The sequence below is a fragment of the Anoplophora glabripennis genome, unplaced genomic scaffold (genome assembly GCF_000390285.2).
Source record: "Anoplophora glabripennis isolate ALB-LARVAE unplaced genomic scaffold, Agla_2.0 scaffold1053, whole genome shotgun sequence".
Classification (NCBI taxonomy): Eukaryota; Metazoa; Arthropoda; class Insecta; order Coleoptera; family Cerambycidae; genus Anoplophora; species Anoplophora glabripennis.
This window is the reverse complement of record NW_019417130.1, coordinates 102,503-124,632: the sequence shown is the minus strand read 5'-3', so window position 1 is coordinate 124,632 and position 22,130 is coordinate 102,503. Positions and strand designations below refer to the sequence as shown.

The 22,130-nt window shown below is 30.4% G+C and overlaps 1 protein-coding gene across 1 annotated transcript; it reads right to left on the bottom strand.

Moving 5' to 3' along the window:
* Positions 1-6,950: 6,950 nt before the first annotated feature.
* On the bottom strand, positions 6,951-21,117 carry LOC108913946. The gene is made up of 4 exons (XM_018719604.1): positions 21,029-21,117; positions 14,787-14,846; positions 13,039-13,305; positions 6,951-7,106 (listed from the first exon to the last, which is right to left on the bottom strand). Exons 1-4 carry the CDS (start codon positions 21,081-21,083, stop codon positions 7,078-7,080), a joined length of 411 nt encoding a protein of 136 aa, XP_018575120.1. The 5' UTR covers positions 21,084-21,117; the 3' UTR covers positions 6,951-7,077.
* Positions 21,118-22,130: the final 1,013 nt, after the last annotated feature.

Sequence of the window (22,130 nt, the reverse complement as noted above, 5' to 3'; positions counted from 1 at the left end):
ACCACAAATTTGTTTCAAAATAGGCAGATTTAGACTAATTCACCTATATCCAAAATCGTTTCGTTTGGCCGCTAGATGGCCTTAAAGTTCGTAAAAATTTTTTAATTTTGTTAATAACTCGAATACGTATTATTCGCTTTTGATTATTTTTGAAGTGTGGACTTTTGCTTTAAATCTACATACTTTGGTGTTATACAGAGTGTTTTTTAAAACTTATAACTCCAACAAAATTGATAATATCCGTCCGTCCGGGCAATAATTACAACTATTTTTTATTTGATAGGTGATATCATTTGGAAGTTTATGGGCCCCTTGTAGAAGTTTGATTAAATGAGCGGTTTGGGTACAAAAAATATTTTTTAAATATATAGGTATATTATCTTGCCACTCACAATACTTAGCAAAGTGCTAGTAGGATAGGTTCTAATTTTGTAGGTTAACTATAATTTCAGTTTGGTCTTGTTTGGGATAGCTTATTATTGGCCCTGTTATTCTACCCAATAAACTGAATAGGGAATTTTATTTAGAATTATTGCAAAACCTGACTTATTGGAAGATGTGCCGTTATTACTCACAGCTAAATGGTTTTTACATAATGGCGCTCCACCACATTTCACTGTAAATGTCCGGTGGTATCTGAATCAAAGATTTCCTCGTCGATGGATCCGTAGAGGGGATAATATTTCTGTTAACTGGCCTGTACTATCAACAGACTTAACACCTTGCGACTATTATCTTTGGGGCACTCTCAAAACAACAGTACATGATTCCACGTCTAACACTGAACTGAGTTGTGGAGATATATTATCCAAAATGCAATAGATGTTTTAAAAAAATAGCCCTTAAGGACGGGATTTTGTACAAAAAATATCACCCAGCGTGAGTCACGAAACGGGACCCCGGCAGGTGCTGTTCTAGCGGCCAACGCTTCAAGTCTAATAATTTAAACTGCAGCCACATTCGCCCAATTTTTCAGGAACGGCTCCAATTTGGGTGCATACAATCTTATAAGGAAAGAGAGTAAATATTTTATTAATCAGTAATAGATTATCGAGGACAATAATATTTTTTTATTGAGTAGGCAATAATTTTTAGTTAATAAGCTTAAACAATCTTATAATTACTATTCCTTCATTATAAAAACAGAAATACTGTTTTTAAAATTACATGTAGTTTCTTCTTCAAAAGTGACCTTAAAACGCGTATAACATGGAATAGTCAACCGTCTAATGTTTATATTTTCACATTAACAATCCGATAATGTAAATTAACTGCTATTTTCAGTAAAAAAAATATATACCTAACCTGAATTATTTTTTTACTTTGGCGAGTCGTATTAACTTAAAAACACTGCTTAATTACTAAAATATATAGAAACTTGCTACTAATTACGTTTGGAGAATAATATGTATAGGCATAAAATATATAAATAAAATATTACTGTATGTATTTAGTCCATTGAAATGAAGGCTGAACCTCCATTTTTTCCTCTGTCGATCAAACCTGGGCGCAAATATGTTTTCGACCCTCAGGAATCCGAATCCGCAAAAATTTTTGACCTAGGTGATCAGGCAAGGGGTCAAAAGGTCAAAAACCCGTAAAAATAAGGTTTTTCGCAAATATCTCGTAAACTACGGCAAGTAGCAAAAAAATAATTGCACCATCGTGTTCCCAGGGAAATTTTACATCGATTTTATGCTATTGCTTATTAAAATTAAATAAATTTATGTCATGTTTTGGACAATTACTAAGCAATATAATGCGATTTCAAATATAATTAGCCTGCAGTTATAGTGGATCTGAATTCAATTGCCAGATACACTATTTTTTTTGCTACTTACTTTAATTTTTAAATGGAAAACCAAAAATAATACTAATGAAGAACAGAAAAAAAACTTTTTTAGAACGAAATACTTATTGCAAAAATGAAATATAGTGCTCTGAAAAATCGACTTGTAAAGCTTATTCTACAAATACTAAAAAAGTCAAAATTTGTATAAACAATTGTTCCCAGAATGACAACTTTTTATTTCTAAATTTTGAAGACTTTTGAAGAATTGAATAATGAATAAAATAAGCCTAGTAGTCCGGGCGAATTAGGTTTTTTTTCAAAAATCGGGCCTAAATCTAATCTAAATAAATTTTAGTGTCATCTAGACACTTGAAGGAACACAGGAAAATTTGGAAAATAATTTTTAACTTGACTTTTGTTAAAGTTATTCAATTGTTAATGAACTAATTTTTCGTGGACTTAATCTTTCATAAAATTTGTTGTAAAAGTTTAAATAATGTATCTAAAAATTTTTTTCTTTCTCGAAGGTCTTTTTATATACATAATAAACAAGATTCCGTTGTAAAAGTTTATAACAGTTTTTTCATTTGTTTATAATGATTTTTAAAGTTAACAAAAAATGAAAAATCCGGGAAATGTTATAAATTTTTTTTTTACCAAATGTTTGATTTTACTTGTTTTTCTATTAATATATTGCGTTTATTAACTTAGCTATAACAAATTTATAAACAAATGGACAAGTTTAATATTTTTGAAACATTTTTTTGCTATTTTATTGTCTTGGTAAAATAATGATTTTTAAAAACAAAAATTTTTCTTGAATAAATTTTTTAATTGTTTATAATCGTTTTTTTGATTTATTTGTCATTTAAATTATTTATTAAGAATTTTTTTTTAAATCATCATTTGCTATTATCAATATAATTACAAAAAAAAAATTATTCAAATTTTCATTGTTTATTTTATAACTCAAAAGTTCATTGTATTCCGTAAATATCTTCCAGGCTGCACAATTGGTTAAAATTTTGAGTTTCTGCTCTTACAAAAGTTAAGTGTTTAATTAAAAATAGACAAAATTGAAGAAAACAACAAGAAGAATATAAAATATTGACATTAGTTAGAAAAAAAGTACAGAAAATCCAGAAAATGTACCCTTAATCGTGTGATAATTTAAACAAATAAAAAAACATCGTAAACAAATGGAATAAAAAATATAAAAAAATTTTTATTGAGTAGTCCAGTAGTTACTCTATAAAATTGTCTTAAATAGTGGAATCCGTAACTTCAATAGTTTAAAAGTTTTAGTCATTTAAAGAATTAGATAATGCATTTTTTTATATACAAATGTTTATAAAAATATAACCATTGTAGATATGAAGCAGGTAAAAAAATTCATGTTATAGATCAATAAATTATCTAAAAGATCTACCTGAATGTCAAAGACCGTATCATCAATAATTTAGAAATTATAACAATTTATAAGTTTATCAAATAGGTGACCGTTTCAGCTTTGATGTGATAAAGTATTTAAAAATGCAATAAAAATTAGAAAAAAATGTTATTTACCACTTTGATGCACATAGCTGTATTTATAATTCGTTAAAGTTACGAAAAAAAAATAAAATGAAAATCAGAATTTGTTTATAACAAATTGTTTATAAAATAAACAATGAAAATTTGAATAAATTTTTTTTTTATAATTATATTGATAATAGCAAATGATGATTTAAAAAAAAATGATTTCTTAATAAATAATTTAAATGACAAATAAATATAAAAATCGATTATAAACAATTAAAAAATTTATTTAAGAAAAATTTTTGTTTTTAAAAATCATTAATTTACCAAGACAATAAAATGGCAAAAAAATGTTTCAAAAATATTAAACTTGTCCATTTGTTTATAACAAATTTATAAACAAATAACGTTAAAATTTTTTTAGCTAAGTTAATAAACGCAATATATTAATAGAAAAACAAGTAAAATCAAACATTTGGTAAAAAAAAATTTTTATAACATTTCCCGGATTTTTCATTTTTTGTTAACTTTAAAAACTCATTATAAACAAATGAAAAAACTTTTATAAACTTTTACAACGGAATCTTGTTTATTATGTATATAAAAAGACCTCCCAGAAAGAAAAAAATTTGTAGATACATTATTTAAACTTTTACAAGTTTTATGAAAGATTAATTCATTAACAATTGAATAACTAAGAAAAGTCAAGTTAAAAATTATTTTCCAACTGGGCTGTGTTCCTTCAAGTGTCTAGATGACACTATAATTTATTTAGATTTTTAAATTAATATCGAATACTATAAAAAAATTATTTTGTGTTGCACACTTTGCTTGGAGGCGACGCGACGATGCGGAAACCGCCGCGCGAAGCCATATTTTCAACGTCAAATTAAAATTATAAATAATGGAGCTACAATTCCGGGAGTCCTGACTTATTTTGCTGAAATTTTCTCCTCTTTCAGGATCTTTTTTGAAATTTCAGCTATCTTCAATATTTTTTTAGTTATAGCTAAAAAAGGAGACTCCCTTTTTTCTCTTCGTTTTTTGTTTATAACAATTGCTATTTTTAATTGCGGATAAATTAAAAAATACTTCTTTCTCAGAATTTAATTCCGAATCCAATGTACTAACAACCATATTTTTAGGATTACAATAACTATTTTTCGCAGAAAACTCACTTCTCGACTAGACTAGTGGTTTCCTTCTTATCGGTAAGTAGCTACTGATTTGTAGATTGAAAAAGAAATCTACCTGAGCCAGACCAATTTTTAAGCTGTAAATTTATTTTGAAACTACCAAGGCTACAACATAAATAACGATTTTATGTGGGACACCCTGTACGTAAAATTTAATCTTATTCTAATAAAGAAACATTCGTACATATTATTGGTTTTTTATGCGTTATATTTTCGTACTACTTAAGCTTTACAAAATCTTATTACTTAGGTACTTTTAAAAAATTACCCATATTTATAAATAAAAGATAATATCAGACCATTATAAGCCCCGTATTCTTTAAATAGTGTTTTCCGCAAAAACAAATAATTTCAAACATTTAATAACTGAATATTCTAAAGCTTATCAAATAATAGGAATGTTATGTCATGCCACCTGAGTATTTTCAAAGACGCCGCAGTAAAACGAATAAACAGGTGCAAAAAACGATCAAATCAATAAGGTTTTAGGTACTGAAATCTACGAAAATACTATCTTTTTTATATATAATTCCACATGTAAATATTCTTATAACATTTACTTGCTTAGTCCTACATATAAAATTGTTTACTTTTATTTATAAGTACGTGAAAATAATTGTTAAAGTGTGGGGTTAGGATAACATCAAACGCATGTTTTACAAACGCTTTTTTTAGTTATTATTTTATTTGGGTAAATTTAAATGGTAACAATGAATAAACAAAACATCAAGGATTTTATTTTTGTGTTTACTTTTGTTCTACACGTTTTACTTTTAAAGATTTCAGTACCTAAACACGCCAGAAATTTCAGTATTTCTCGGCCAAGAATATGGCCACCTTATGCTTTATTTTAGCACGCATTTTTAATAAGCCAACTCTGTGTTTTCGCTTTCATTTTCAAGGGTAGCGACACCTGTGACAAAGTATACAAACTAATTATAGCTACAAATTCTTGTTTGAGATAGAAAATCACTACAATTCTGGTTTAAGTATAGAATAAACATGGAGTCCTGTATAAAATGTTGTCATCTTACTTGAGGACACAAATTATAGAATTGTTAATAAATATTAATCTGAAAATTAAATACAAATGATCCTAAGTGTCCGTTCTAGTGAGTGAAGTAGTTTGGTTATTGTGCCTGACTTAGTTCCGTCGTAAATCCAATATATTGGCAGACTAACAGTACGGTTAAAATTGAGGTACTTTGGCATTTATTTAAATTATTCTTCTGTTCTCATGAGCATTGAAATTTATTTCACTCACTAGCGGGAACCATTGCGAATACATTGATATATAATAATATTCAATTATGTTAGTTTCTTCGATGATTTGTGTTCTCATCTGAAGCTCTGTTACATGGTAAAAATATACATACTAAATCGCCCCCTTAAGAATCATTTTGAACAGCTAATATAAGTTGTAATAGAAGTAGAATAAGTTGTACTTTTAATAACCTCAACTTTGTTACTTTTAGCTCCAGCATTTTTTATTGTATTTGATTGTTTTTTCAAATTATTTCAATAAAATTAGGGACTTTGTAAATATCGAAAAATGAACATGTGGTATATCTTATCGTAGCAAACAGTCATTAAGAATTGGCATGTACAATGACTTAAAGATCAAACTGAAATTACAGTCAACTTACAAAATTAGTGACTACTAGCACTTTGTTAAGGTATGGAATTTATTGTTACACATTTTTTAGCAATCAATAGAAAATGATAAATAGCAACGTAGGTACTTAAGTATCTTCTTATTTGATTTCCCAATTATCTGAAGATCAGTAAATTTTACGAATACTTTACGAGAATACTTTATTGCCACAAATTGATTGTACATTTTAAAATCATTTAAAATTATTAAAAAACCAGTGGCATACGATTTTTTTTCAAAAAGGTCCCCTACTCCCTCAATAACTATGCTACTGAAGTGTATTTTGGAATAAGTTATCCATGAAAAAATAGCACCTACTAAAAAAATGCCATCCCCCAAATTTTATCACTAAATATTTTTTGCCAGTAAAGTTGCAGGAAAAGTCATATAAATATTTGAAACTTTTAACACCCTGTATCTCTGTAGGGCAGCGTCCTATCAAAAATTTTTATAGGACAAAAGTTGATTATTTTCATAGGTAGATTACGCCATTAAAGTTTTGGCAAAACTTATCATTAACAGCCTGAGTAATATAATTCTAGGTTTTCGGGTTAAACCTCGTCTGATACTGTTTAGTTTCGACGTTTCGGCTTATCTGGAGCCATTTCTAAGAGTTGGTTAAATTTTGAAGGGAAAACGATGGGAAGGAATGACCGAAGGATACCGAAGCCTCAATGTGCCTATTCCTCCGATTAAACTGTCGGAGATCTCTAAGGAGCCTGCTAGATAGTCTCTGTGAGCCTATCAAGCCTAAGGAGTATTGATATACATATTTTTGGTAATACTCACTTGGTGCGTATGGATATTTATTTATAAAATAATATGTACTTACATATCATAAGAAGTTATTAAAATTAGTTATATCTAATATGAGTAATAACATTAAAGAAATCATTGGTATTAATCACATTTCATAGTCAACTTGTGTGTGCTCGATGTTGTGGATCTAAAAAATAAAATTAATTTAGTATTCTGTATTGTAAGTAGACAGTTGTTATTGAATGAATGAGGAAGATGTGTCCTTTCATTTTAGGAACATGTCAATATTTAAAAAATATCATCTAAACTAAGCAGAAAATTCATATGAATTAATGACTGAACATAATTGAATGAACATTTCAGCAAACGGTATATACAAGATATTCCACTTTTAGAACTTCCGGGAGTGGATAGAATGACCAAAAATATTTTTCGAATTCTCAACCGTAAGTTCCTAAATTTTATTTACTATGTAAACGCTCTGAAATAATAGAGATATGTAAACTAAATCTAATGTACCTTATCACGTTGACTGCGGTACATACCTCGGGGGGTATGTACTCATTATAAAAAATATGCGAATCTCAATAATCACATTTTTACTGTATCTTGTGGAAGTTGCAGAATCTGTAGTTTTTGGCCGATTTCAAAGAATCAAATAGCTTTTGAATGAAGCTTCCAATTTTTACATATTAGCCTTGCTGTCAATATGCATATCCCGGGGGATATGTATCGCATAGAAGTAATATAATATAACTAATATGCGGCACATATCTCCTGGGGTATGTATTTATTCGATAGTGAGCAATATCACGAACTACCGAAGGGGGGTGTTGTTGTTGCACGGAGGTTATGTTCGATTCTTTATATGAAGTGTTCCTTATTTCTAGTTTATTGTGTCCAGTTATCAAAAAAAAATCGTACAAAATAATACTCAAACCAGAAATAACGATTTTTCTATTTTTTTCTATTCAAAACTCTTTGCGAATGAAAACGTTAGCATCCTAGGATATATAGTTACAGATACATGCAAGTTTATAGCAATAATTGTGTTATTTTTCATTTTATAGAGGGTCAAATGTAAAAAGATTACATATCCCCAGGGATATGTACCGCACACAAAAAAAGTTTTGTTACATATCCCCGAAGATATGTATCGCATTCACGGACAAGGTACATTGAGATTATCTCGCAGTCAACGTGTTATATTGTGTCCTTCCTACAAAATACTGCAGTATCAATACTCTTGCGCAACTAGTGGCGCAGATAGTCCTATACGAAAATATTCTGATTTTGCAAGCGTATTGTCATTACAGTATTTTATGGAAATTGTTAAGGTTTTATGTTGATATCCCAGCCAAAGAGAAATTATAGTGTTATTTATTATTTAATCATGGTATACATTTAAGTAAATTAATTTAAATATAAACACATGCTGCGTACTTAACGTTAACTTGCATTGACAACAGAGTTGTTTTGCTGCTTCTGCTGATTTTTAGACTCGCGGGAGAAACTGACGTTGCCAAATGTTTTTGAAAAACTGAGTTCTCAACAACTACTTTTTTCCTGTAAAAATACATTTAAGCGTTAATACGTAATATGCTGTTAGACTGCTTTTTTGTAGATGCCTGAGTGAATGAATAATAAAAAAATGAGTGAAATTCAAAGAAAAAAGCTATCAGGATTTGCCTATAAACAAAAGAGATTAACCAAAGAAAATGAACAAAAAAGTCTGAGTGGTGTCATGGAAAAATTTATTAAGCCTTCTACGTCCACTTCCACTGAAAATATAGTTGATGATTTAGAATCTCCATCTTCAATAGAAATTGAAAACTTATCTAGCCAAACAGAAAAACTAGAATTGACGTTGATGAATCTAATGAGTTTGATATTGATATCAATTCAAATCGAACAATTCGACAGTACAACGAAGATCCGGCAACTTGGAAAAATTTAAATTGTCTGGAACATCAAATTATTGTCGAAAAAGGACCAAGGCAAATATCGAAAATTGTCCAATGGTGAGTTGCTTAAAAGAAAATTGTTATTATATTCACGAAGTTCTAATGCAGCATATTGTTTTTGTTGTTAACTTTTAAAAAATCCTGACTTAAATTCTTTTAACTGGTTCAACGGGTAGAGAGATTGGAGAAATAATTCAAGAAGGTTAAAAGCCCACGAAACTTTTAGCAGTCACATGGAATGTTATTAAAAGTGGAAGGAAATGGACAAGAGGTTAAAAGTAAATAAAACCATTGATCAGGAACATCAGCGCATATTAAATATACAAAGACAATATTGGAGCGACGTTTTGAAAAGAATTATTGCTGTCATACAGTTATGTGCAACTCAAATACTTCCTCTTAGAGATAGATCGGATAAAGTTTTACAACCTAACGATGGAATTTTTTTAAAAATTATGGAATTTTTAGGTAAATTTGATTCTGTTGAACATTTGAGAAAAGCTTCAATGCATGAGAAAAGTGTTCATTATTTAAGTAATGACATTCAAAATGATGTAATCTTATTGTTTAGGAGAAAAGTTCAAAATACTATTTTAGACAAAGTAAGATCTGCAAAATATTATAGTATTATTTTTGATTGCACTCCTGACGTTAGTAAAGTTGAACAAATGTTTTTCATAATAAGAATAGGGATAAGAGATGGGTCCTCATACAAATGTGAAGAATAGTTTATTGATTTCCTCAACGTTGAACTATCAACGGGTGCAAATTTTTCTAATGCCCTTTTAAATGAAGTTAATAAGTTAAATTTTGAAGTTACCAATATACGAGGACAGGGCTATGGTGATGACGCCAACATGAAAGAAATTCATGCAGGTGTCCAAAAACGAATTTATTTTAGACATGAATGCCAAGGCATTTTTTGTTCCATGTTCATGCCACTCTCTAAATTTAGTAATAAATGATGTCGCTAAAAGAACAGGCGAAATAGCAAATTATTATTTTATGGTGCAAGATTTATTTACATTTTTTAGTGCCTCTACACAAAGGTGGGTAGTATTAAAAAACATGTATCATCCCTACACTAAAAAGTGTTAACGATACGAGATGGGAGAGTAGAATAGAATTTATTAATCTACTAAAATATCAACTGGGAGAAATATATGACGCTCTTGTAGAAATTTCCCAAGATCATTTAAATGTACAAAAAAGTTACAGAAGAATATTCACAAAAGGTTGTAGTAAAATGAACTGCATGTATGATTTAACTTAATAGGAAAAGGAGATAATTATGAAAGGGGTAATACTGAGAAAAAAAGGATTATGGGTAAATCTGGTCCTTCTTCATTTGAGAATAAAATTGTAAATGCTGAAATCAACTCGTTTTGCAGAAAGTGGCTCATTGAGTGTACTACTTCAATATTCCACAATATACAGGTATATTCTTGTGCTAAATAAATATACTTAGTGATTCGACATATATAGTTCTCCTCTTCAAAAGAAACTCTGAAACTGCAGAATAATACATTTGAACTTTATTTGTATTTGCTGTCTGTTCGTAATGTTCTGGCGCATGAGTCGTTTTCTAATTTAAGTTCCCGTATCGATTGGTCTCAGTAATGTAAAATATTGATATAAAAAAAAGTTTTCTGTTGCTGGAGAACTATAATCGACGATTAAAATTTTCCATTTTCAATTCGTACACTAGACGAATTATATGATGTAATTTTTGTTGATTAGTAAATCTACCAATTGTAGATTTTCTCATATTTGCAACATTTTTGTGTTTTGTGAAGTGTTTTCTTATTATTAATGATACTAGTTCGATATAAACACTATAATGAAACGCATGTAACGTTAAATCACGTGGCGTTTGCCGAGTGATTTAGTAACACAAGTTTCATTAACAAAGTTCATATCGAACGTGTATCATTCAGAATTTAATCTACGATGGTCCAAATAGATGTTATTTGTAGATTCGATTTATCTTAAAATATTAGAGACGTTGTCATAAATTGAAAGTTAAAATTATTAGGTGCTCTTATTTGACGATGCCATGGTAACCACAGTTATTGATTGTTTTAAATTTGACTTTGACAACTTCATTATTGGCGTCCAATTTTGTATCATACGTTCAGTTTTTGTGAAAAAGAATGGGTGGATATGGGTGGTTTTGATTCCGAGAGTGTCCCTTCGGATGTACGAGCAAAGTTATGCAAAACTTGAAGATTTTAAGAAAAGAAAACATAATGAAGGACAATGCATTCATATTATTATTCCGTTTACGAAAACAAAGATATCACGAGATTTTATTTATCACAAATGGAAACATTGAAGGAATAAATATGGTGGAAATGGCTCAAAGATATATAGCGATGAGGCCAAGCAACACAGATCATATTCGATTTTTTGTGAGGTACAGAAATGGAAAATGCATCAAGCAGAAAATTGGCATTAATATTTTTGGGAAAATGCCATGTAATATAGCATTGTTCCTGGGTCTTCCAAATTCTCAACACTATACTGTTTTCGTAGATCATCTGCATCGTTGCTTGCAGATTCTGGAGTCGATTTATTATCTATTAAGAAGCATGGTGGTTGGCGATCTAACACAGTGGCAGAAAGCTATATAGAAGATTCCAAAGAAAATAGAAATAAGTGGCTTCTAATATTTTGGGTAACGTTTCGGGCATTGATGGCCCTTCAATAAGTTCAAGCACACGGGAAATAAACTTACTTACTCCAGCAGATACTTACAGTATCTGCTGGAATTAATTTAACAAATTGTACAGAAGTTGTAATTAAAGTTTACAATAAATAAATGTTGTTGAATTTTTTATAGTTAATAATAACAAGTAAAAGTGGTGACTAACTTTGTTTTTGTTTATTTTTTACTTTAAAATTTGGGTGTTATTATGAATTAATAATAGGACTGATTGTTATTATGAAGGCCATAAAGGCACCGTCGTCGATTAAGGTATTAATAACACATCGAGTGAACGTTCTTTCCTATTCTTGTTCTATTCTACTAAGTATGAATTAACTGTAATAAGCAAATTGAAAACATTTTTCACTAAGAAGACTCCTTTTGTACGAATTTTATCAAAGAATTCAATCAACATTAATATGTCAACTGTTTCTAGTTTTAACAACGGTTCCACTTTGGCATGTAACAATTTTTCAATAGCAATTAGGACATGCTGAGAGCGATAGGTTAATTTAAAATAAATTTAAATAAGTAATAAAAGCAGTTCAATTTCTATTTAAAAAAATGCCAATTACATACACCTCTGTGAACAGTAAAGCAATTTGGACTGACTAATACAATTAACAAAAAAAAAATATTTTGTAACATGATTAGATACCATTAACCTTAATTTATTTATTTCTATTAAAAACGGGTTCTCATTGGTCAACTTCATTGATCAGTATCGTTGAATCTATGCCTTTGAAATAAAATGAATTAATGTAAACATCCGTTCAACGCAATTGCTCAATAATATTATGTTTCAATAAAAGTGAAAGACATTTCTACTTTTCGTTGATCGATAAGTCTGATTCAATTAAATTGGACAGGGCTTGATCGTGAGAACAAGTATTCAATCGCATTGAAAGGCCATTGTGTGTATTTTTGAGGTTCAATTTTTGCGAAATACTATTTTTGGGCAGCCTGTACAGTGCACTCATAGATGGAAATGAATCTCCTGTGGCTAGATATCTTAAAACTACATACCTACTTGTAACTTGAATCTTTCTTGAAGAGCCTCCCATCAAATTTCTGTTTAGTCATTCTTAAATAATTTTTATAGGCATCCAAGTCAACTGTACCGCTTTTCTGAATCACCTTCATATTTGCGTTTTAAAATCCATGGTCTGAACCACTAACGACGAAGTTTTATTTTTTTTCCTATTTCTGATTAAGTTTTTTAAATATTCACACAAAATACAAATGCCAGCACACACAATTTTCTTTATAGCCATTTTTAATACTGACACTTTCTAGACAGTATATTCAATATTCTTGAATCATGTGAACGAATTTTACTTTCAATTCTATGTTCAGTCACGTAAATTCGACGATATTGAGCAAGTTGATTAATGAGAACCAGCCTTTAGGCACTTCTACATTCAAGGTAAAGTTATAAATGTTCTTACCCCTTGGTCCAACAAGTATTTGGCTTAATAGGAATCCAAGTACTGGAATTCGGCTAACATAAGACTGCAGAAGTAAAATGAAAGGTTTTATGAAAATGCCAAATATAGGAATTTCACTTGCAATACTCAAAAGTGATAATTGCTTTTCAATATCCTTCGTAAGGTTCTGCAAACTTTTAACAAATTCTTCTACATTAGCCTCACCCGTAGTCAAATGCATAAATATTTCAGCGCTGTTAGAAATATCTTTCAGAATCCGATTTAATCCTAAAAAATAGTATTTTAGAAATTATAATAATTGCAGAAATAGCTATTTAAAGTAACATATAGTCTAATAGATATGAGAAATATACATTTTATAAAAACGGATTCAACATTGTTTTTAGTATCAAGCCCTGATATTTTCAATAGAATTTGAAGAAATCTATTGATCTGAATATACTAATACTACATAAGTAGCGTCTGTGACCTAATAGAAATTTTGGAATTATTTTTCCTTAGAGACTTTTTTTCCAAGAACAATGTAGGGATCTCAGTTTCGCAATATTATAGTTTATATAAATTGAAGATAACGTTCTAACAAAAAATATAGACGCATTAATAATTCGCTAACTATTTCCTTTGTGGCGCTCTATATAATGAACAATTCTAATAATATACCTACATATTTTTTAAAATCTTCTACGTCCTGTAAACTGGATTATTTAAATAGTTTGTACCTGACGTCTTCCCTAGCCAGTGATAGTGATCTTTACGAAAACAAAATCCTCGATTTTTTTTGTGAGGCAAAAAATACGAGTACCATTTTCACAATGTAAAAGATTTCGAAGAAAAGGTTTATGAAAGATCAGAAATGTACCAATTGAATTTGTTCTCTCTTTATGACACTGTAAAATAGCAAATGGTGCAGATTTATTGTAATTATTTCGTCAATTTATTGGTTAATTGTTATAAAATAACCCTCAATCAACATTTTTTTCTGAAACTGGAATCCCTACTTTATTCTTAGAAAAAGTTTATGAAATTTGTAGTTTCTAAGCTGCTGGTGACATAATCCATTTACTTATTGTTAGTCAAATAAGCTCTATCGAATTATATTGGAATAGACGTCAAAACAATAGAACGTAAAAAATAACTATAAAGCGTGTTCGTGAAAGTAAATCATGTCAAAAGCAACAAGGTGTTACTTTTGTCCCATTATAAAGTTATGTCACTTAATTCATTATTTACTAAGTTCGACATATAAAACGATTTTCAGTATGCCAAATGTGCGAAAGAGAACTACAGATCGCAGATTGAATAATCTAGAAGCTATAGAGTTTTGGAACAAAATTTTTACTTTTATCCCCTGGCCTGCTCTGTATTCTATTTTAATCATACTTTGTTATTTCAATTGTTAAAAAGAATTTATCTGTACGTTATCTAAAGCATTGTATTTTATTTACATATAAATCATTTCATATGTTTATTTATAACAAATGCGTTTTTTTATTAAAAAAATGGCCGTTATTTTAAAAACCATTTTTATTAATTGTAAAATAAAATCTAAATAAATTATCTATCTTTTTATCCACGAAAAGTTAAAAAATAATGAATAATTCAAGAGCAATCAGACTTTGGACTGCAGTTAGCAGAAGGCGTGTTTCTTTGTAAGTGTTCTTGGAATTCAACTCGACAAATATCCTCCGGACTGTACTTTTGTACTAGATCGCCAATATTACTTTTTATATGTGAATCTTAAAACTCACCCGGTGATTGGCTTTCTTCAATGCTGTTATTTTCTGTATCTCTCTTTATCAAGTGAGAAACTGAAAAAAATATAAACTTCCAATTACGTTTAATTTAGAACAATGTGTTTATTTAGGATGCCAAGAAAATAGAAAATAAAATGAAAAGTTAACTGTTAATAAAATGCTCTTTTGATAAAATTTTACTACACTACGTGTATGAGGTGATGGGTGATGTAATAAAATTTGTAACATCCTAACTTGAAAACGTATACAGGGTGTTTCTAAAATAGGGTTCCAAACTTCTGCTGCGTTTATAACTCATTAAAATAAGCCAAAAAGTTCCTATTAACATGTGCCCTAAAACGCACCCTTAGGAAGTTATATGCCCTTAAAAGAGCTCAAACAAAACTTTTTTTTTTCTGTTATTGACAAAACGGTCGCAAATAAATAGAAAAAAATTTATGGGTCTTACATAACTTTTTACGTTAAATAACATGGGCTACTCCGTTTTTCGACATGCAAATCATATGCGTCCCATTTAGGTTGGTGAAGGGGGTTTTCGGCCCGTAATTTTTTTTATTTCAATTTTTTTACAATTTTCTCTACAGATTTATAAAATCTTAACAATTTTACGTAAAAAATATTATCTTTGTCCAAATCGATATTTCCAATGGTTTTCGAGTAAATTGAGTTTGAAAATTACTCTGCTCTTTAAGTTATTAGGCCAAAAATTACAAAAATCTGTTTACCATGGCAAATAAAAGACTGACGTTGCCACAACGCTTAACAATTTAAGTTATTGATAAACTGTCAATTGAGCTTTGCAGTGTTTAATTAGTAAAAGTGGTAAGTGGAAAATTTAAGTATACAACATTATTGCAACTCATAAAATGGAGTCATATTCAAACACGGAAATGGCAGATATGCACTTGAATTACCTGTCGAGAAGAAAGTCTTCTATTCGGGTATGCTGCCGCATACAGACGCCTCACTTCTGATGCATTTTCAGCCGCACGGCCGTACATAACTTTTTGGCTTATTTTAATGGGTTATAAACGCAGCAGAAGTTTGGGACCCTGTTTTAGAAACACCCTTTAAAAATATCATCAAATATATAGGGTGTGCCATTAATAATGTCACACAGCTTAATGGCAGATTGTTAACGTCAAAATATAGTGATTGAGCCAAACATGTCTTAGTCAATTGTTGCTCCTTTTTGTTCTAAAGGTGTTACGAACAATCTGTCATTAAGCTGTGTACCATTATTAATGACTCACCCTGCATAGTATGTATGTTTGAATAGAAATTTGGCATTGATATCAATTCAGCAGAATTCGCCTTAATATAATTAATAATATTCAATAAAACATAACAGGTTATTTAAATTAATTTAATATTAATAGTTATCAATATTAAATTAATTTAATATTAATAATTATTAATATGAAAGTTATTTTTTTTCAATGTCCGATCGGTGGCGAAATGAAAACCACACTGAAAATCAGATGAAGCTTTGCCGGTGTCACTAGTATGCCCGTCGACTGCATCACGTCGCCCTTGTCAGTTCTAAGCGCGCAGTGAGCACTCGCCTAAGGACCGCACAGCGGAGATGTGCGAAGCGGAGAGGAGAGGAGATGCTTAACAGCTAGGGTGTGTCCACCGAAGCTGTGCGGACTGTGCGTACTGGCTAGAGGGGAGCTGCATGCGGCGAGCGTTGGATATTGAGACGAACGGACTTACCTACAGTCTAGTGCGATCTGGCACGAAAGGCAGACGTCAGTTATGTCACTATTACAAGAACTGTATCTTGTTTTACTTGAAGAAGAAGAACTAGAGTCTGAAGAAGCAGCCCCTTGCCGAAGCCCGCACGCCTGCCGCTTACATCACCTCTCGTCTCAGCTGCACGCCGCGCTGTCGCTAGCTTGCGGGGCACAGCACACATCTCTGTTTTGTTCGTGCTAAACAAATATGAGACATCTGCTCCGCTCTCTGCTCAGCCGTATCCACTGATATGAAGCTAAGCGGAGACGAGATATGTAAATAACGAAATCCTATTGGTTTTTTGTAACACATCTCTCCTCTCGTCTCGTCTCCGCTTTGGTAGAGTCTGGGCCTACAACAAGCTGTGAAGTGTGTGTTAATTCGATTTCTTCATGCTGAGGGATGCAATGTAGTCCAAATTCATCGACGAATGAGTAATGTGTATTGTGAAATTTTCATGAGTGACAGCAAAGTGCGGCAATGGTGCAAGAACTGTGAAGCTGGACGTACAGACGTCCCGATGATATTGTACAGCAAGTGGATCAGGCGATTCGAAAAAATCTCGGTTTACAATTGAAGACATTGCAGCAAAAACGAGGTAGCTGCACTTTTTGGGCAAATGGAGTTATTTGGACGAATCGGTAAAGTATATTAATGTTGTCGTTTGGATAAAAAACTTGTACTTAACATTGTTTTCTAAAATAAAGTTCGGTTTTCTTTAAACAAAATGTTTGCTCGTTTTATTTGGCGTAAAAATGAGGTAACTTCCAAAATATTTAAAATATATAATAGAAACAGTCATGTTACATATAGTTATGTATAGTAAAGAGAGTTCGCATGTAGTTAAGTATGTAAACTTCATGTACATTACTATCATTAATAAAAAAAATTAATTGTTGGCAAAAATGGGGTAGCTGCAAAACTTTGTTTTTCAAAAAAGTGCAGTCTTTTAAATATTGTTCTCTCTATCAGTATACTTCTACACAACATGTTAACCACTTTTACAATAAAAACCAAAGAATAAAGATCAATTTGAATTTTAAAACACGTTTTTGTCCCTCCAGAACAAATTCTAATAGTGCAGTTAACTCGTTTTTGCTGCCATGTCTTCAATTTCTGTGTTGAGTGAATTTTAAAAGTCAGCTCTCTATACCACCGTGAGTGAGAGACTTTAGTACCGCAAACTGTGTGGAGATGGGTTCCCAAGATGCTGTTCGACCATAACAAATCACAACCGCCTTAACGTTCCTCCAGCGCTACCATGATGAAGGAAAAGACTTTTTGTAAAAAATTGTCACAGGAGACGAGACATGAGTCCATTTCGAAAGTGAAACGACAAAAGATCAATCCAAACAGTTGATGCATTCTCATTCCCCGAGTAAACCAAAGAACAGCAAACGAACCCTCTCCATCAGATAGTGTATGACTACTGTGTTATGGTATCGAAAAAATGTTCTCTTAATGAAACGTGGCACGACCGTCATTGTAGCCTCATACAGCGTGACTCTGCAACGCCTACAAAGGGCAATTCAGAACAAGCGAAGAAGAATGTTGTCATCAGGCATTGTCCTTCTTGATGACAATGCTCGGCCGTACATTGCAGCTGTAACAAACACACTCCTGCGGAATTTTCGATGGGAAGTGTTTGATGACCCACCATACAGCCCGGACTGATTTTCATCTATTTGCTCACATGAAACGCTGGCTAGGAGGACAGCATTTTGACACAGACAACGAAAAAATGTCTAGTCGGAGAGGCGATTATGTAAAAAAGTAGCTGGAAGGTGTAGTTAAATGTTGCAAATAAAACATGTTTGATTTTCATTGTGGTTTTAATTTCGCGACCAATCAAATCTTGAAAAAGTAGCCCTCGTAACATACAATTTTCTAAAACCCAGTTTCTCAATAAACACTTTTAGCAGAGTCTAAATGAATATTGAATGACCATTCTGTTAATACACTACAAAAGAGAAGAATGTGTCAGCTGCAAAACTTCGAGGCGCAATACTTCAATAATGCAGAATAAGGATATTATGAAGCTGCTAATTAATTACACATTACATTCTATCAAATTTTTATTCCATAATTCTCTTCGTCTTAAAGTCTCCATACATTTCCTTCATTCCCGATAATTTTACCCACCAGGTAAAATTGTTCCAAGACAAATTGTTGAAAAATTGAGGCACGGTATAGACAAATCAGTGTAGCAGGTTAATTTATGAATGAAATCCTACAACCAAATTATTTGATCTTGCTAATTTAACTGAAAATACCACCGCTTCCAAATACGAGTGTTGCTATCTTCACGCTATTGGTTCATCCGACATAAAAAAAGTGATCATCAAAATGTTGTAATAATAGATAAGATACTCAAAACGTAAATTCAATTTGGTGATTTGATTATACAAGCAAAAAAATTTGAAATGATTGAGAATTTTTACTATACATACTATTTATAATAGTTAGTGACATTAAGAAGTTTGTTACATCTCAAAACAATGAGCAGGTTGTACGGATAGTAAATCTAAACGTAGTATGAATTAATTCTGAAATTAGCTTGAAGCGAAAGTACAGCTGTCACTACTGTTATATTCTAGACAATTTTCGTCGGTTAATATATATTTATAACGTACAAAATTGTCAGAAATCTGAGGTGTATACTTGAAGAGCCAATGGCTAATAATGAAGCATAATTATAAATGATCTTTGAAGTCCAATAATTGATACATCGTATCGATACTACATCTTAAAATAAATCAAATGATTTTATTAAGCAACTATATTTTGGATGAAATATATAAAATATATAACCACCAAAATTGAATATATGTGTAGAATGGGAATAATATGAGTCACAAATTGACCGAATAAAAATAGGAGGTTATTCTTTAAATCAAAGCAAGTAAAAATATTTTTATGATAGTATATACCCAATTACTTCTTATTCGAGATATAGGGTGATAATTCTTTTAAAAAATATAACGTATATTTCGAAAAATGTTTGATAATACTTGGGTTGATGATGTAATTAAATAAAGGTATTCGCTGAATCTGTATATGATTATAATAGCCACTGAGGTGATACTGAGATATACCGCTAATGAGAATCCTAGAATTTCGATACCACTGAATATATTTTTTTATTTACTGGGAATTTTGCTACCACCTACCTAAACAAAAAGGTAAACATGAATTAAATAAACTCTTGCTCGAAAAGGGTTTTTTTATGAGAAAAATTTTGCTTGATAAAAAATCTCAGACTGAAGAAGGCAAACAAAAATAAACTGGTTTAAACTAAATCTACCAAAAATAATTTTAAAACGTATCGTTGCTGAATATTGAAAACGAAAACAGATTATTTTTTTAACTGATATGTATTTTCTATTTGTCTGCTTTTCAGTAAGAAATTTTTAATTACTATCGAAATAAATGAAATATACCCCTGAGTTGGGAAATCAATATTAAGAAAACGTAAGGGCGAAGATATTTGGACCTTATAGCCTCACAATTACTGTATTGTGTGATAATATTTCAGTTAGTTTCGTTATCCCATTTTTTAGTTATTAATGAAAAAGTTGAAAATTCACAAATTTCCAAATTTTTACTGACGATAATTGGAGCTATTGTCTTTAGTACTGTGAAGGTCATTTGTCTCAAAAACTTTTCTTTTTTCATTTCGAGCAGAGTGCTATTTCTGTAAATATTTGTTCCTTAAAAAAAGAAAAAAATTGGCACAGGTAGTAAATAACAACTGTAAACAACAATCTGAAAAAATTGTTAAAATAATACAGTTATAAATATGATATTCTTATACGTCAGTAAAAATTTGGAATTTTTTCATCAATTAACAAAAAAGTTGCCAGTTAAAATGGGAGGTATCAATTTTGTAGGCAGAAAACTGCGATTTTTTTATATTATATTATAATATTTTCATAAATAACTAAAAAATGGGATAACGAAACTGACTGAAATTTTAGCATATATAGAGTAATAGTGAGGTAAAATATGGTCCAAATTTCAAATTTTTTCGCTAGTACGTTTTCTTAATATCGTTTTCCAGACTTGGGTGTCTATTTCATTTATTTCGATAGTAGGCATAAACATTTTCATAAAAAATAACGACCTTTTGGCGCAAGGATATATTTCACTAATTTCGTCATAAATGTCAAAATATTCAACAAATAATGGAAAACGAAGACTATGCCCCAAATAAATAACTTCAGACAATACCATTGAATGCTTCTATAATTGGATAGTGAATTTGGTTCCTAATTACATTAAAAAGGGTTCCTTCCAAACTTATTCGAAAAACGAGTCATATTTGATTTCAACTGTCTTTTTTATTCAGTTTTTTAGTTTCAACTTAAATTGACAGAAATTTGATAGCAAAATTAAAAACAAAAATAAATGTGACGGTTTCTTCTACTGTCTCAAATATTATATTAAATTAATACAAAATGAATTAGGTTATATATTTGGTTATAATAATAAAATCTCACCTGACTGACTAACAGTTAATAAAAGTATTCCAAACAGAAGTATTGATGTCTTCATTTTGAAATACTATTGCAATAACAGTTAACATAAATTTACCTATTCTACATTTATATAAGGTATTCTTATCACTATTTAAATTCAAAAATAACTTTAATTGGGTACCCCTACTTTAATTGCTTTGAATATTTAATTGCTGTTTTACGTAAAAATCATTATTAACAAACACTGAAAAAAACTTGAAATATTATTATTCATAGCAAGCATGGTTAACAAGATGTTAATTGCTGTCAAAAATTATATTCTCATTTCGGAAAGAAATAGTGGTTCTGAAATGCAGGGTGAATTTTTAGTGTGTATTTTTTCTGCAGTGCTATTGTTTCCTAAGAATTGCAATATTTTATTAGCCACTGGCCATTGAAGTTAATTGTTTCATACTCTTTTCTTAATAAAATGAAGATGCAGGAGATACATTAACCATATTAATAATGGGAAAAAATGTATTGTAGTATTTATGGATTTAACTCGGGCATATTACATTATTTGTTATTGGTATATTATTACAAAAATAACATGATATTGGAGTAAAGGGGCATGGGTTAGATTAATTAAAATGTTATCTAAAAACGAATTAACAGTTAAAATTAATAACGCTGTTAGTAAACGATTAGAAATAGAAGCAAGAGTCCCACAAGGCATTATTCTTGGATCTACATTTATTTTAACTTTGTGACGACCTTTCTAGGTGTTTTCGCAGAAAAGTATAAACCAGTGGTCTTGAAAAGAAAACCATTGCATAATATTCGGGTTCCTTATCTTTTTAACTTCTTGTTAGTTGAAATAACAACTTTATTTCTATTTTTATGAATGACAAATATATGACAAATATTCATATATCAAGCATAACTGTCAATACTGTCAAACAAAGTACAATTGTTCTCTCCTTTTTAGGTCAGGGCAACACTGACCAGAGCGCAGAGACTTTTAAATTTAAATAAGTACCCAACATGGTGGGGACATTTTCCAGCTCACAATCTGATAGTGACGTTAATGAGCGGCCAATTAAAAAATGTATACATCCATGTATCCAAGGTCAAGTGCGCGTTT